This window comes from Leptosomus discolor, chromosome 1, assembly GCF_034619465.1.
Source record: "Leptosomus discolor isolate bLepDis1 chromosome 1, bLepDis1.hap2, whole genome shotgun sequence".
Lineage (NCBI taxonomy): Eukaryota > Metazoa > Chordata > Aves > Leptosomiformes > Leptosomidae > Leptosomus > Leptosomus discolor.
The window spans coordinates 124,262,114-124,278,366 of NC_141391.1; the positions used below are offsets into that span (position 1 = coordinate 124,262,114).

Here is a 16,253-nt window from a genome sequence, read left to right on the forward strand (position 1 = left end):
GCTGTATCATGCATCTACCTCTTTTTGGTAAATCTGCATTCTAAATCAGCATTGACAGCTGCTTATGCTTCATTGCCTCTATATAAATGCAATACTCAAGGGCCAGTCTTTACAATTGCTATTTTGATTTTAAAAAAATACTGTTGAGGAAAAAAAAAATCCCTCTTTCCCTTCCTCCCACTTTTTTGTTTGGATTATAAAACGGTTCAGCTGTAAATTCAGCTAGTGTTGGTTACAGCAGTCAGCATATTCTAAACACTACTTACAGTACAAGTATTACTCTTTATGAGATTTTCCATTTAAAAACAATTTATTCAAGTAGAGCCCAACATTACCGTATGCTCTCCTGTAACATCTGTCATCATTGTAGATGGAAAACTCTTTCACGCTGTGATTGTAGACAATTCCCTGCATGATAGAAAATAAACCCATCTTAGTTCAGGTTTTGTTACTTTACATAATTTATTCTGGGGTGTCTCTATAAAATGTATCCGTTGCTGATAGTTAAGGCCATCCAAAGCGTTTTCAGATGGTCCCCAGTTACAGGGCTAACATCTCCCGTTTGTAATTCACACTTGGCCACGAGTCAAAGCTAAACCTCTTCGGGGTGAAAGCAAAAAGCGGTCACCGCTGGTTTGGCACGGCTCCCCGTGACTTGGTGCGGAGGCACTGCCGAGAGGGCACAGCAGAAAGCCGCCCACAAACCTCCCCGGGCTAGACCTGCCCTGAAGCCAACCAAACCGACCCACAGAACCCCCCAAACGAACCTTTCTCCCCGCTCGGCTGCGGGAGGATTGCCGAGGCCGCCAGCTAACAGTAGCGGCGGCAGCGGGGCTTTTGAGGGCGCTGCCCGCCGGTGCCGAGGGCGCCCAGCTGTGCCCGGCAGCCGGGCCTCGGCGGCGGGTGTGGGGGCTGCCCGGGTACGGGCTTCCCCGTCCTCGGGGGCTGACCGAAACGAGGGCGGAAGGGTCCCGAGGGAAACGTTATCAGTTTAAACCCGATTCGGTTGGGTTGCATACGGCTTCTTTGAAAGTACTGGGGTTTTCGTCATTCCTTCCACAAATTTTGCTATTTCTCCCGTTTCCTTCACTAGCCTGCGCTTCCTTTAATCATTTTATTGCGTTCACAGAAGTACTGATTTTGTTACTAATCGCCAGTTCGTCAGGTGCAGGGAAACGCGTGTTAACAGCGCACCTGCGACGCTACCATTTGCTCCACGTCATTCATATTTCTTTCCCCTCAGCGGCTCCGTTTGAGGCTAAACCGAAGAAAGTTAATTACCGGCGCGGCGCGCCTGGGAGGGAGAGGCGGGCAGGAGGGGCCGGGGGCGGCTGATAGGGCTGAGCCGCGAGCGGGGAGCGGGAGCCGGCGGAGGGGAAGGGGGGGCGGGCGGGGTGGCCCTGCCGGGGCGGGCGGAGTGGCCCTGCCGGGGCGGGCGGAGGCGGTGCCTAGCCCGGAAGTAGCGGGGGGAGCTGCGTAGGTGGCGGCGGCGGGGCCGGGGCCTGGGCCTGGGTAAACAGCAGCGGTGGAGGAGCTGCGGTGGTAAGTGGCGCGTTGCCGGCGCAGCTCGCTTTCCGCCCCTTAGCCGCTGGGGGCGGGGGAGTGCTGAAATAAAGCTGGCCGGCCGTGGCGTGGTGGGTCCTGGGCGGTCGGTGTCCGCGCTGGCCGGGGCTCGGCCGTCCGCACTGCACAGGGTATCTGTCACGAACGAGCGAAGCCGGCAGGGGAGCGTGGGGGTGGCGGTGGCGTTGCTGCTCCTCCTCCTCCTTTGTGAGGAGACCGAGGAGAGAGGGTGGGAGCGCGGAACTGCAGACCCTCGGTGCTTGTCCGTTCGTCAGTCGGAAGCCCTTTCCCTTTCTGGCGGGAGGAGCCGGCGGCAGGGCCGGGAGCCGGTGAAGCGGGGGTGCGGGCGGCCGCGCGCTGCCCTGCCGGGCGGGGGCGGGCTCGGGCGGTGCCTGTGCTTGTCCCCAGAGCTGTCAGAGGGCCGCCGCTTGTCAGCTTCCTCTCTTGGCGGGTGTTGGGATAGGCGGTAGTTGGGCTTTTCTTTAGCAGTCTGTAGGTGTTGTTGTTCCCCACACCGGGGGACTGGGGCTGTAAGCTGAAAGACCGCCGAGCTAAATGAAATTACACGAATTTACAGGTCTTGAGAGACTTCAAACTAGCTGTAAGGTTTGACGGTCTTGCACCAGAGTCAGACAGAGTATTTATAAAGAGAATAAACCCTTATGAATGCTGGAAGCTTGGAAGCTGTGTTCTTCCACTGACGAAGAAGTTTATCTGTTAACAGGAATACTTGAATTTTATTTATTTAGAATTTTATTTATTTATACAGGAGCTCCTATAGATGTCTTCTGTGACTACTTTTCACTTTATAATCAAATCCCAAATTCCTTATTAGTTGTCTGCTTGCCAGTAAATACTTTCACTAAGGGTAAATTCTAGCGATAATTTTATCCTTCACTGAGGGTAAATTGTAGTGAAATTTTTGTTAACAGTTCTGTCCACACTGACAATCCAGAACCTTACCCAAGCACAAGTCTCTTGTGTTGTGGCTGTCAATTATTTTTTACCAAGGCCTCCAGCAACAGGACAAGGGGCAATGGTTTTAAACTGAAACAGGGTAGATTTTAAGTTGGATGTGAGGAATAAATTCCTTACTGTGAGGCTGGTGAGACACTGGCACAGGCTGCCCAGAGAAGCTGTGGCTGCCCCCTCCCTGGCAGTGTCCAAGGCCAGGCTGGATGGGGCTTTGAGCAACCTGGTCTGTGGAAGGTGTCCCTGCCCATGGCAGGGGGTTGGAATTAGATGAGCTTTAAGGTCCCTTCTAACCTGAACCATTCCATGTACGAGTTTTCTGTGTGCTGGCTTGCTCAAAAATGATTTTCTTGGTTTTTGCGTAATACCTATTACTGTCGTCCTGCTTCCCGCTAAACAAGTAAGATACAAATTACTAAGCTTATTTTGTATTATTTTTTTTCAGTAGAGAAAATCATGGAAGGAAGAACATCATCTTCAAGTCGTGTCAGTGTAAGTGTTCCTATGATTGGCAACAATTTACGTGGAGGCTGTGGGTGTCCTAGGGTGCTCTGATGTGTTTGTGCAACCAAATTCAGTCTCCGGTGGTCCAGGTTTTGCTTTGCTGGAGCACTCTTTCCTGAGAAACACTTTACTCTGGTAGCAGTCGATAGTAATGTCTGCTGTTGAACGTGTATTAATACACGATAGGCTTAATGCTTGATTGCGCATAAACAGCATGTTCTCAAAGATATTTTAAGATCTAAGCTAACATCTGAAATATTAAGATTAGTGCTAGAGTAAGTGCATAACTGCATAGCGTTTAGTTATCTGCAGAGATATATTCAGAGACTACTTAATGCTAGTGTTTATTTTTTCTAAAATATTCCTAGTTGTAGTTTCTGGCAGTGGAAGCACTGGTGAAAGTAAATTGTAGGCACAGCAACTGGTTTGATTGGGTAAGGTCTGGACTGTCTAGTGTTCTAGAAATAAGCTGTTTCCAGCACCTTGTTTATGCGCTTTCTCTGACCCTTGCTCCTACAGGTGGGAACCTTCAGAAAACTACTGCTGGTTTAGATGAGGAGTCTGCTAAGTGCATATGCAGGTCTATGTGTTGAGTTAGTAGCTTTCTATTATGGAAAAGCTGAGGCAACCGCATATGTTGCGCTTACCATAGTTAAAGACCTCTGTTGGTTGCCTCTGTGCTTGTTCTGTAAGTTAATTGAGGGCATTGCAACCAACATCATCTTAATGAGTGCAAGCATTGGGAAGATATTGTATGGTGAGGTGAAAATTTTGCTGATGAATGTATCTTGTGTTTTTGTCGCTGTCTGTCCGTCCATCTGTCTCTTGGTTTTCTGAGTCTGATCTTACTTGTTCTCAGTGTTATCTGTTATGTTATTACAGAGGTTGTCTGAACCTCTGTGACTTTAAATGCGTGTTAAAATTTTAGATAAGTATGTATTGTTAGGAAGCTCATAACAAACCACCAGTCAGACAGCAGGTGGAGTTCTGAAGTAAGAAATTTGTACCTGGCCATTAAGGTATAGATCAAAAAAAAAAAATGCATTCTGACTGGTAAAACATGTTTGTAGGCCACTTCTCAAAAAAAACCCCCAACCCACTAAACAGTCTAATTGCAGACATTCTTGAATAAGAAAATGTCTATTTCAGTCCTTAAATGTTGATGGGGAGGTACTTGTATTAGAAGCTGTTGCCTCTGTGTAATAATTACATCCTTTATAATGAGGAATCTGTTATTAAAGGTGTATTTGTTATTAAAGTGTTTGACAAGCAAATGCAGGGTGAGGTACTGTATAGAAATTAATGTATAATTACTAAAGAAAAAAAATCTTTGTTTCAGAGAAGTGTAGAGAAGAAAAAAGAGCACTTCCAATTTGAACTGAAGAATTATCTCATTGTGCTACAGTATGCTTCGGTTATGGTCTGTCTGAAGGACTACGTACAGAGCTAATGAATGCAGTTTCTGTGTTAATTATTAAGTTGTTAGCATCGCTGTTCTAGAGTCCTTGCTTGTAATTTCATGTTACAAAGTCAGGCATCTGGCAGCTTGCAAAGTAAGTTCATAATACCTTGAAGGTAGACATTGTGTGTAGTAGCTTCAGCTTCTTCCTGGCTGAGATACTCTCAATTGTCTGAAAGATGTAAATGTTGTGTTCCCTCTCCGGTACATTCTAATCCAGTTGTTTTTGTAGTGTAAGGTTTTGCTTCTCAGAATACCTGGAGAAATGGCAAGGTTGCATTTCTATTACTTCAGTTGATTTTATTTAAACTGGCTTAATTGACTGATAGGAAATGTCACCCTCTTGTCTTGATGAACTGGTAGGAATTTAGTTTGAAATTCAAAACAAAAATGGTCAATGAATGAACGTTATTTCCTATGTATTTTTCCTGAATTGGGTCAGTTCTTCAAATTACTAACGTTATCTTTCAATAATTACTTTTGAAATGCTGGTTCCATTTTCACGAAGGCTGGCAGTAACAACAGCTGATACCATTTTGAGTACATTATAGTGTATTGATGCGAAATTATCGTAGCAAAATGCTCGTGCTGTTCTAAGGCATAATTGCTTTTCATCCTGAATTTTTTTTTTGAGATCATACCTGCTGTGACACTCATCATGACACTGTTTTCTCTCTATCATTCTCTGCTGTGATGATTAAACTAGAGTGTAAACAAATTGGAGGGAACTAGGAAAACTAAGTGCCAGTAGGTTGGTTCTCACCTCTTGGGCACACATTTGAAGTTCTTGTAAAGTTAATGAAATAGGAAGAGCTTTTTCGGACAGTTCATGTGTTAAAACTAGCTCCTCATGTGGTGTGACAGACAATTTAGCATCAAGCATCAATGAGGAATGCATTTAAATTAAAGTTACAGGTTGATGCTTCCCTTGCAACTTTATTAATTTGCCTGATGGTTAAGAAAACTTTCTACACGGCAGTATGTCAGCTCATAGCACCAGTGGATAATTTTAGCTTTATCATATGTGTAACATCATCTATTTTCAGTTTCGTATACCAAAGAAGAAAACAAACACCAAGTCAGAGGATGTTCAAGTTCAGTCCCCTTTGGCAAGGCTCCCAGGCTCCCACCATTGGGACTACCCTTTAAAAGAGGTAAAGAGAAGTTCTTTGGAGTGTAAAGTACATAGGAGAATGTTACATGGGTTTTTGGTTCTGTTTTGGAGGCTGGATTTTTTTCAATACTGAGTGCTGCCGTGTGACCAATACCTGACCCAGATTGTCTTGGAAAGAGACAAATGTGTAGGTCTGAAATCTGCCTGCAAGCATGCAGTTCCAGAATTGTGAGTCTTAGCGCTGTATTGCCAGTGTAAAGCATTAAAAAGCAGAGTTGGTCTTCAGGTGTAGTTTGACATTATCCTGAAAACATGAATTTAAAGGCAAATATAATGTTGTGGTTTTTTTTTTAGTTAGTTGTCCTCTGTTTCTTGAATTTACAGGTTATATTCTGGTCACTTACCAAACTTTTGGTTGCGATATGGAAATAATTTTGACGTTTAGTTTTCAATTAGTCGTTATTTGTATCCAAGAGCTTAAATTATAAGAGAATAAGTAGTGTATGACTCTTGGCAGACACTTTAGGTGCTAATACGGAAATAACTGATTTCAGTATTAAGACCAAGTACTGCAAGAGTACTTACATGGCATTTCTCGTAAATGACTGTCTTGATATAGATATGTCTTGTCACATATAGAAGCGAATATTTGCTTCTATAAATCTGTTCCAAATTTAGTAAGCATTTTTAAAATGCCAGGTTTTAGAAACATGTTTTGGTACTCTTGACTCCTTCAGCTTAGCATTGAGAGTTTGTTGCTGGTTTCAGTGCTTTCAAAATTGTGAGGCTGGACAAATAGACTCCTCCACAGAGGAGTTTTAAAAAACTAGTGAGGGAAGCTAGGAATTTTTTTAACTTACAGTACTGGTGATAATGTCACCCAGGTCTTTTGGTAGGTCTGGCCATTTGAGCATGCTGCAATACAAGCTCACTGTGTGGTTGTGTTCTATACTGTTAATACTTCCAGTGAGCAGAGCATCTGATTACAGTCAGGTTTTGAATTTGGAAGTTATGTCTTCTGTGGTTACAAGCAGCAGTCTCTTAGGCAGAGCCAGAGGGCACTTATGTGGAATTCTTCCTGTCTTTCTGCATCTATGAAAACAGTGGTTATACTGGGTGAATTGAAAAATCTTTTTTCCTTGTTATTTCCTGTGCACTGTCTAATTTTTCATTTCTTATTTTTCTTACCTGTGTCTGTATATTTCAGAGTATTCCATGTGGTAGAGGGCTTTGTATGCTTTAAACACTGACTAGTCTTTATATTCTGCTTTAAAAGAACATATTGTTCATGAGTTATCATCATTAAAATAAATATTATTGTTTTAACCTTACAAGGTCTGTCCTGGTTGTATTTAGTGTTGCCAGAGTTTGCTGCATGTTTGAGATTTTGTGCAGTTTTCAGTAACTTGGGCATATAGGTCTTTAACATGCTTGGAGATCAGTGGTATCGTGTGAACTAGATGATGCTTGAAGGCAGGAGGAGGGGAGAGCACCTTCAAGGCAATTTCTTGCTGCAAGCTGTTTTAATAATGAGGCGTTTTCCATTAGGGTTGACCCCTATGGTAGGGAGAAGATTGATTTGGGATGTACCTTTCAGACTTCACTAAAGTGTGTAAAATACATGTAGTCATGAGTGTTTCAGATGCCCTTTCACTCTACGCTTAAACTGAAGTGAAGATAAGTTTGTCTGTTTTCAGCCTGACTGGGATAATTTTCAAACGTCTGTTTGGTTTATTATCTTTCACATTAAAAGAAGTCAGGAGAGATTACCAGAGGAGGTAGTGGCAGAGGGAGATAGGTTTCTGGAATTGTGGAAATAGCTGTATGTTTCAGTGGGGCTTCATTTAATTAATTTGAAACTATAAGTGCATCCTGGTAAGGTAAGAGAAGTTGGATAAAATGAAGTCTTGCTGTTGTGGGTTTTGCCACCCAGGTGCCAAACCTTCAAATTTCTTTTCCTTCTTAAAATTTTGTATCTTTGAGTGGAATATAACTTGGTTAAATGCATCGAGGTAAAGAAAGTAGAGGTTATATTGCGTATTTTTGATTATGTAAAACAGGCCTAACATTTAAGTCCCTGTTTGGGATAGTCCTCCTTTAAATAGGGAAATAACTGGAGTGTCCTGTATTGTCAAATTTCTTTAGGAGAAAAAAAGTTCCATTCAAGATCAGGTGGTATGTGGTTGCTTTAAATCAAGCAAATTCATTCTTTGCAAAATTGTTGTATATACTTTTTATGGCTCTGCTTTATTTCATCATTTGAGTTGTTCCCTTTTTCTAGCGTGATATCCATTATGATATATTTATGTCTGTTGGAACCTGACAATTTTATTTGTTTTATTTCAGTGGAAATTACGTGCTAACAACAGAGAGCCTTCCATGAAAGGAAAAAGACAGAAGGACTGCAACAGAGACAGCTCTAATGATGAAGAATCAATTGGGTAAGAAGTCATCTCAAAATTAGTTCTTTGCTGTTTGTATGTTCAGAGTTTCATAATTTTTCTTGAAGATATGGGTATCTCTGGTCTCTAGCTAATTGTGTCATGCAGAGATGTTTTTCAGGCTGTTTGGTAGCCCACCTTCAGAGAATTGTGTTTCAGTGATTTAATGGCAACTGTAACTTTTTCTTTGTTTTAACACAACACAAGACATCGGAATGGGAGTGCAGCGCTTACCGGAAGAATTACTGCTTGTTGACCTGCTTGGAATCCTGAAAGGTGTTCGTTACTCTGTAAAGTGTAAATTATCATTCTAGCCCTGGATATTTTAGGTATCTAAGAAGTTTTCCAGATTATCTTTTGCTTGTCACTTTTTGCTCTGTAGTTCACAGTCATTAACCTGGCTTTACCAACTCTTAAAGACGAGAAAAAAAACAAACCCCAAGCAATATGATGATTAGTAGGGGAGGGCAGTAAAAAACCTAGATGTTTTTTGCTTCTGTTAGTCAAGACACCTAAATGAGTAAATAAGACTGCTGATGTGCCACTTCTTTATGCTCTGTTGCCGAGAGCAAATATGTTGGTTTCTTTGAGATTATGGCAGATTGTTCTGTGAAGCTGTTGGCTAGATAATTGTTTATCCAAGAAAGCTTTGAAGCTGTAAGTGCTGTAGTTGACACATGGAAATTAAAATGTAGAATTAGATTAATTAACAACAGCTAGGAAGCATAATGACTTAATGATTAAATTAGTTATATTTATCTTAATGAAGAAATTGTTATTCCTCAAATCTAAACAAGTAAGAGAATGCATTCTCTGCCCAATTTTCTGACTGGAACTTAACTTGATGGTAAGTGATTTCTTGTCGGGAGAGGTTGTTAACAACAAAGTGCGCAGGTAATGAAAATGCTTAATGCCAGCAGGTAACTTTGATGCTGCTAAATTCGGTGGTTTTGTGACCTATGAATAGTCATCATTTAACCTGGTCTTTATATTCAGGATGCTTCAAACTGTTGCAGGGAAGAGCTGTACTTTTTTATAATTCTGAATTTATTTTTCGTACCTCCTCAGAGGCATAGCTGTTGATTTATCTGTAGTTACCTCAAAATGCTTCTCTCAGTAACTTTAACTGAGGGAGTGTCTCACAGGGTCAACCTATCAGAATTTAAAAGCTATGTTAAATGCGGTTTCCTGAGTTTTAATTATGCTGTGAAATGGTTGATACCTGATATCACTCTCTAAAGGTCTTTTGGTAAACTTTGAACTGACCTTGCAATGTGGAGGAGCTTTTAAAAAAAAAAAAAAAAAAAAAGGCAAGCTACCTTTTGGATTTGTTATATGTGTCAATTTTCTGTTACATATCTTAGTTTTGATATGTGAGAAACTTCCAAGTAGCATTTGTAGGCGTTCCATCATTTTTACCAAAATTCTTACCGGCACATTAGTGAGAAATTATTTACACTGTAAAGAGACAGTAAACAATCAGATATTAAACCTGGTCACTTTTCACCTCCTCAAAAGATGTGTGTGTAGAGACTAGCTGGAGGTTCTGTGTAAAATAAACTTGATCTACTGTCTGCAATAAAGCTTGTTCGAAGTATTCCATTTGGGTACCCAGTGTTTCTTGGTAAGTCAAAAGCAACACTCTGACCTCATTGTGTAGTAAGTAGAAAGAGCACACAGGTTCTAAAGAGGTGGTGTTTGAGCAGAAGTCTGAGAACTGACAAAACTCAGGAGTGAAGTGGCATGCTGAGAATCTAAAGCAAAAGTTTCTTCTGTTCCTTCTTCCCAATGAGGAATTCTTCATTTGCATTGAAAAGCAGGAAAAAAGTCTTAATGACAAACTCCTGTTAGCTCCTGATGTTTTAAGAACAGTCCTCTTCATTCATTCTCAGATATGTAGGGACACGTGTTTCATCTAAAGTGTTGTTTGAGTGATGTTATTGCCACTTAATTTTAGTCAGAAAGTGAATGTATTAGCACAAACCCACCTTCACTTGTGTGTTTAACTCAAGTTCTGGATTATGAAATTTGGTTGTTGGTTGCTTCTGTCAGTCCTGCTGTGATGTGAGATTGGGCCTGGAAGCAGCAACTACAGTTGCTCTCTCTTGAACACCTCTGCTCATGGCCTTGTGAAAGGTCACCATCAGGTGACTTGTTAGTCATCCCAAACAGGGCTCTCAGGGCGGGTTAGTTTCCTAGTCCCTCTCATATACTGGAGGTCTTTTAGATGTTTCTGTGATTGTGTCATAAAACAGATCAGGACTGTCATGAAATATGAGTAGTTCAGTTTATTAGTGTTACTGCAGAAAGTTAGGTATAGTATTTATGTAACTGGTCAATTAATGTTTTGTATCCTGCTTTATGAATTTTTTTTTATTGTCAAGGAAGTGGATAACACTATTTCAAGGGTAGCTGTCACCACCTGGAAACAGAGCTTAGAGGCATGCCCTTACTTCAGCTGTATTACTCCTGCATTCTCCAAAGAGGGAAATAGAGGGAAATAAAAACAAGAAACAAAATAGAATACTGTTTCAAAATTTGAGCTTCTTATCCTGGTCTGTAAAGTTTTGTTTAGGGGGAGGGGCACTTAAATAAGATGTGTGTGATTCTTTCACTTCAGTATTTTAAATGTTAATTGAAATACGTGTCACAGCTGAATCAAGTACTGACCCAGTAGCAGTCAGGTTTTTGTGGCAATCATTTACATACTGGTTCCCCTTGCCCTAACAAGGGCACTTTGGCAGTAATAACTTCCTGGTCCAGCAAAATAAGGAGGTTAGTAGGGATGTTCACATTTGCTGTTAGAACATTGACTTCTAATCAGTTGATGAAAGGAAAGGTCAGGGCAGAGGCTTTGTTCTCCACAGGATGTAGTCAGTGAATGTGACAATAGGAGTTTCACATTAATAGTAGAGCATACATTATTCCTTTGGGGCCTGAAAGGCCAAGGACCTCCTGAGCTGTGCACGTGCTGCAGAAGCTCACATGGCTGAATACACATCAAGTCTATCAGTGACTTTATTCTGTAAACCCAGGACATGGTATGTGGCATCCCACTGTCAAAATAGTGGTGTAGACAATAATTTACTCCAAAAGGAGCCAGTAGACTTCAGGTCTCGCTTTGATCACTTTCAAATACAAATTTGAACAAATCGGAGCCAGTGGTTATAGCACTGGTGTGTACAGAAATATGATCGTTGGGAAAGGAACTGGATCTGGCATTTCTGATCATAGGGTGAAATAGAGGTGAAGCATTTTCTCTGAAGGGGTGCAAACAATAGCTTCTGGTCCTGTGCTTTGTAAGGTAGGATAATTCTTTTTTGCCTGTGAAAAGTGGTATGAGACTTGGCAGGAGCAGCTGACGGTATTTTTCATAATGTATTTTTGTCTGTTCTATCCTTACATGCATAAGTATGTTTTTATTACCTTTGCTTATGTATTTTTTTCTGGTTTTGTGGAGGTAGATAAGAGCGGGTACTCCAGGTGCTTGCTTTAGAAATGAAAATAATCACCTTTGGTTTTCCTTCCCCAAGATGCCTCCAGTCTTACTATTGTGCATGTTACTTGCTGGGTCTGCTGGTGGGACTTAGTTTAATGTATACTTTGCTTGCTTTTTTCTGCTTGACACTAATCTTTATCTTTTGAAATGTCTTTCGCATGACTTGCTCACTTTATTCTCTGGACAATTTAACAGGTAATTTAGGGATCTGTGTCCCAACGATTGTTAACAGATGTACAGGCTGGCTTAAGTGTAGATGTTTTTCCCGAATCTATTTTACACCCAGTCTTAATGACATGATCTTTCAAGAAATGCTGCCAGATGCCATTCCTCCTTTAGAAAGGGAAGCCATTGAAAGCTCTGGTGCCACTGTACAGCTCTGAAGATCAGGTAATAACCAGTTGTCCTATCAAGGTCTTCAGTGAAAAACTGGTGCCACATAAGAAGTCATGCCCTAGCCTGGCTATTTTCAAGAATAGCCAAGTATATACTGTTTCCTTCCTGCTTGTTGAAGATTCCTTTCCTTTGCACAGGTTTCCAGTGCAAAGCTAGTTGCATGGGTGTGCGTGTGCTTTAAATTGTAAGATCATACTCGCAAAGATACTTGCTTAAAATGTATAAAGCCTATTTAAATATCAAGAGTGTAGGAAACATTGAATTCTGTACATATTAACAATCAGTAAACCAAATTAGAGGGGCCTGGAGCTGTCAAGGTCTAGCTTGATGTAAGTGTGAGCAAAGGATATCAGACCGGAGTTTCCAAGATGGCCAACACACTATAGGTAATGAAATCCAGTTTCGCTGGAAATTCTGCTTCTGACTCCTTTACCTCCTGCTGGAGGCTTTCTCTGTCATGATGGTATTATTAAAGGCCTTAAAGGTTGGAATCTTTTCTGTTACCTTTACAAGTCCTGATCATACAATTAAAATAAAGACTCTGTGACCATGCATATTCACACTGAACTAATTACCTTGGAAGTTCAGGCTAAACTGAGTAAAATTTCATTATGATATCTTGTGTTTGACAAATAGAAAGAAAAAAAAATCTGGCATTTCTACAAGATGGAACAATGAAAACTGAAAGAATTTAGATCTGGTGTGTAGACTATTAGGCTCGGCATCATTCTAGTCAGGAGAAATGAAGTGTTTCATAGAGAATAACACATTTACGTTGTCTCGTGGTGCTCTACAGTAATGATTTTAAAACATTTTTTTAAGGAGAAACAATTTCTGATTCACATCTTCATCTTGCTAGGGCCCACTTCTGCAACTGTTTTTTGTACTGGGAGGAAAAATGCCATTTAGATGCTTCAAGGTTTGATTTGTAATTTCAAGTCCTGTTAGAGGAAGAGGGGAAGTATCTGGCTCAGTGTTTCATTGCTTCATCTCTTCTGGCTTCCTAAAATATGAAATGTCTTTCCACTACAGTTTTTTAGTAACTGGACCTCTAAAGTAGTTTGGGTCGTCCTTATCTTTAAGGAGGAAACCAAAGCACAAGAGTAAAGGTGTAGTTTCAAAAGATGAATTTGCATGAGTTGCTTGATGACTTTTACCTTGTCATTGCCTGTAACTGCTTTAGTAGTTGTAAATTTTCTTAACAGTTTAATAGGTTCTTGTGTAGGTGAATTTTGAATTTTTATCACATTTCTTAAATGTATATATTCTTTATTTCCTTAGGTATTGCTTATATATTCCTTACTTCTAATATACCTTACAGTTGGACAAGCAACAAAAAACGTCTAAGTCTGATCACTGTAAGCTTTTTCTGACATATTAAACTCTGGTTAATGTATCAACTTGCAACATTTGAGAAGCCCAGAAAAAAACTAGAGCTTCTGACTTAGTGGGGACTCTTAGAAAATAAGTCTCTTGCTTCCTATGCTAAATCAAGAACACTTTGCAGGCTTGGTGTATGCTTACTAGGCTGCTGCAGTTGGGCTCCACCATGTAAGATGTTAGTGTTACTAAACTGTCCCTTGTGACCTGTATTTACTTTCTAAGCTTTTCATTAGTTAAAGCCTATCTTGAAATGAAACTCCAATTTCTGGATCCTTGGAGTGTCGAACAGACCTTTTTTAGGTCTGCAGTATTTGAAGCACACTCTCAGGCTCAGTAATAGGTTCTTAAAAACCACACTTCTTTGCATTAGTGGTCACGGAGTATATACAGGTCTAGGTAAAAGAACAAATGTGTACCGGTCTCTTCCTGAATCTGCCTAATGCATTCTGGAGTACTTCTGTGGTTTAGGTCGGTCTTCTAATGAGACTATCGTTGTACATAGGTCTTCTCATTGCCTTCATAGAGTCAGTCTCTCCCTTTAGAAATCGTGGATTGTTTTTCCAACAGCTAATTAGAACCAACCCCTTACATGACATTCCTTCCAGATTCTTGGTATCAGAGTGCCTTAACTTAAGGTTTTGGGTTTCTTTTAATCCCTCAGCATATTGCTGGGGTTGCTTTTTTTTGAGATAAAGCTTTAGCTCTTTCCACTTAGTTTTTCTTTGGGAGACTTCTAAGAGAAGCCCAAAGAGTGGAGGAAACTGCTTTCACTTGAGCTTATGTTACTTAGCTTTGAATGGGAACCCTTTAGGTTTACTGTCTGTTCTCTAGATAGCGGTCTCCAAGGTGTGGTGTGTGCAAGATAGTCCATTAGGGTGCAGGAAGGAAATATTTTTTGTAGAATAATTAAATGTTTATTTCATCTTTATTGCATACTTTTTTAAAACTTCTATTTGTGTGTTTTATAATGTATGTAATATTATGTACATCTATATAAATTATGATTAAATAAACGTGAAGGTACCTGCTCAAAATTCTTTTACTGATACGGGTGCATGATCAAAAAAAGTTTGGAGACCACAGGTCTAGGAAATGCATAGCAGAGCTCTAAGAGCAAGCAGCTCATTGCATACACATTATGACATTCAGTGATGCAGAGATCTCGTAAGATTGACCAGTGTTCATGCTTATACGTGGGTTCTCCAGCCTGTGTACAGGAACCTTGACTGTCTTTCCTAGTTCAATGAAGAGTCACGTGTCTTGTTAACAGCGTAAGTAATCAGGGAAAAGAAATCTCAACATGCAACAACTACTGAAAAAGCAAAATGTAAGGATTGCCTGAGACTTCTTCCCCAAGTTCAACACATTTTCATTAGCATGGTCATTCCAGGTCTTTTTTTAGGTTCAAGCATATATGTTCTTCAGCAGTTTTCATGCCATACCTATATTTGTTTACTACTAGGTACTGTGTAACCATGCTGTTGAGCTGAATGCAGCGTGTCAGTGGGAGAACTATAATTTCCTAAAAGTTGCTTGCACAGTTGTCAACCCACTGAGGAACAGCAGCTGTTTGCTTAAAAAGTGTCACTGTAGCATGCATGTAACAGCTATGTGAGTAGTAAAAGGTTTTCTGTAGCTATAAAAGAAGGTTTCTGTCTGTGTTTGAACAATGTAGTTTGTTATGCAATAGAAAAAGCAATTCTTGTCTCAGTATTCTTTTAATACCAACAGCATCCTCTTAGGACCAGCCCTGGGAAAACAACCCTGGTTCTCATCTGTTTGAAAATAAAGTCAATCGTGACAAATCGTCTGTGGTATACAATGCTTAATCAGCTTATGAGGAAACTTTCCAGATTCCTGGCCATGCTGCAGAATTAATTCTTTATGTGAAAACTTCAGTACCAATCTAGCAGAATGAGGAAATTATAGATGCTGGTTTAAAGAACTTCAACAGGGAGTTTTTACTAACTCGTTAATTCATAATTGTATGTAATTTCTTTAGTGAAATTGAATGGAAATCCATTGGAGCCTCAAAACAGAGATATTGTGTTAGCTGCTTGATCTTTTTTTTCCGAGTAAGGTCATAATCTAATTTGTGATGGGGGAACCCATAATATTCATGGTTCTGAAATAAGATGCTACACTATGAGTACTCGTTTTCATATACTGCAAATGCTCAAGTGTACATTTTCAAAGTAGTATGTAAGGCCATAGTGGAACCACTTGCAAAATTTTGCAATAAAATTTTCAATAAAAAGATGCACAAAAATTTCCATGCTTCTGCACTGGAAGCTTACCTCTTCAAAATCACAAATGAATGAGTTAGTCATTGATGCCAGAAGAAGAAACCCTGAAAGGCTCTCCTGATCAAGAGGTGCGTTTGTGATTCCTCTTCTCCAGGCAACTGCTTTGTAAATTGTCAGGGAACTGAACTTAATTCTACTGAAGTTATAAGGTATGACGCAGACACAGTAAACTCATAAAAATTTGTGTTGAATTCATGTGACTTAAGAAGTTCTCAGCACCCTATTATTCATGTATTATTATATGTATGGCAGGCAACCCAAAGTTATGTTGACGAATGTCCTGAGGACGAAAATAGGAAGAAAATACACACAGGCGCAACATAAAACTGGTGCTAATTTTTCTGATGCTGGCAAGCTGCTGTCAGATCAACCACCCTCATCATCTGCTGCCAGCCTAAAGATATGGCAGATTTTAAACCCTACTCTCCAAAGCCTTTTTCTGTCTAAAAGGTATGTTGTCTTTGCCTTGTATCACTGAACAAGATAATTTTGCTTGCAGTTGTGGTTTGTTTTTTTTTTCACGAGAAAGTATTCTTTGTTGTACCACAGCTATCTTGTTCATGAACTATGTTCTCATTATCATGTCATCTGACTTGATTGAATTCCCTTGTACCTG

The 16,253-nt window shown here is 40.4% G+C and overlaps 1 protein-coding gene across 3 annotated transcripts in view; it reads left to right on the forward strand.

The window, feature by feature from the left end:
• Nucleotides 1-1,500: 1,500 nt before the first annotated feature.
• Nucleotides 1,501-16,253, forward strand: part of SENP7 (SUMO specific peptidase 7) — a 50,692-nt gene continuing 35,939 nt past the window's right edge. For 2 of the 3 annotated variants that reach the window (XM_086478143.1, XM_086478149.1), the window contains exons 1-3: nt 1,501-1,542; nt 2,981-3,027; nt 7,959-8,053. In XM_086478143.1, coding sequence (XP_086334269.1) covers nt 2,992-3,027; nt 7,959-8,053 — 131 coding nt within the window. In that variant the 5' untranslated portion in view covers nt 1,501-1,542; nt 2,981-2,991. Of the gene's footprint in view, nt 1,543-2,980; nt 3,028-5,544; nt 5,653-7,958; nt 8,054-15,889; nt 16,088-16,253 lie in introns of all 3 variants that reach the window. The other variant, XM_086478135.1, reaches the window with a different exon arrangement.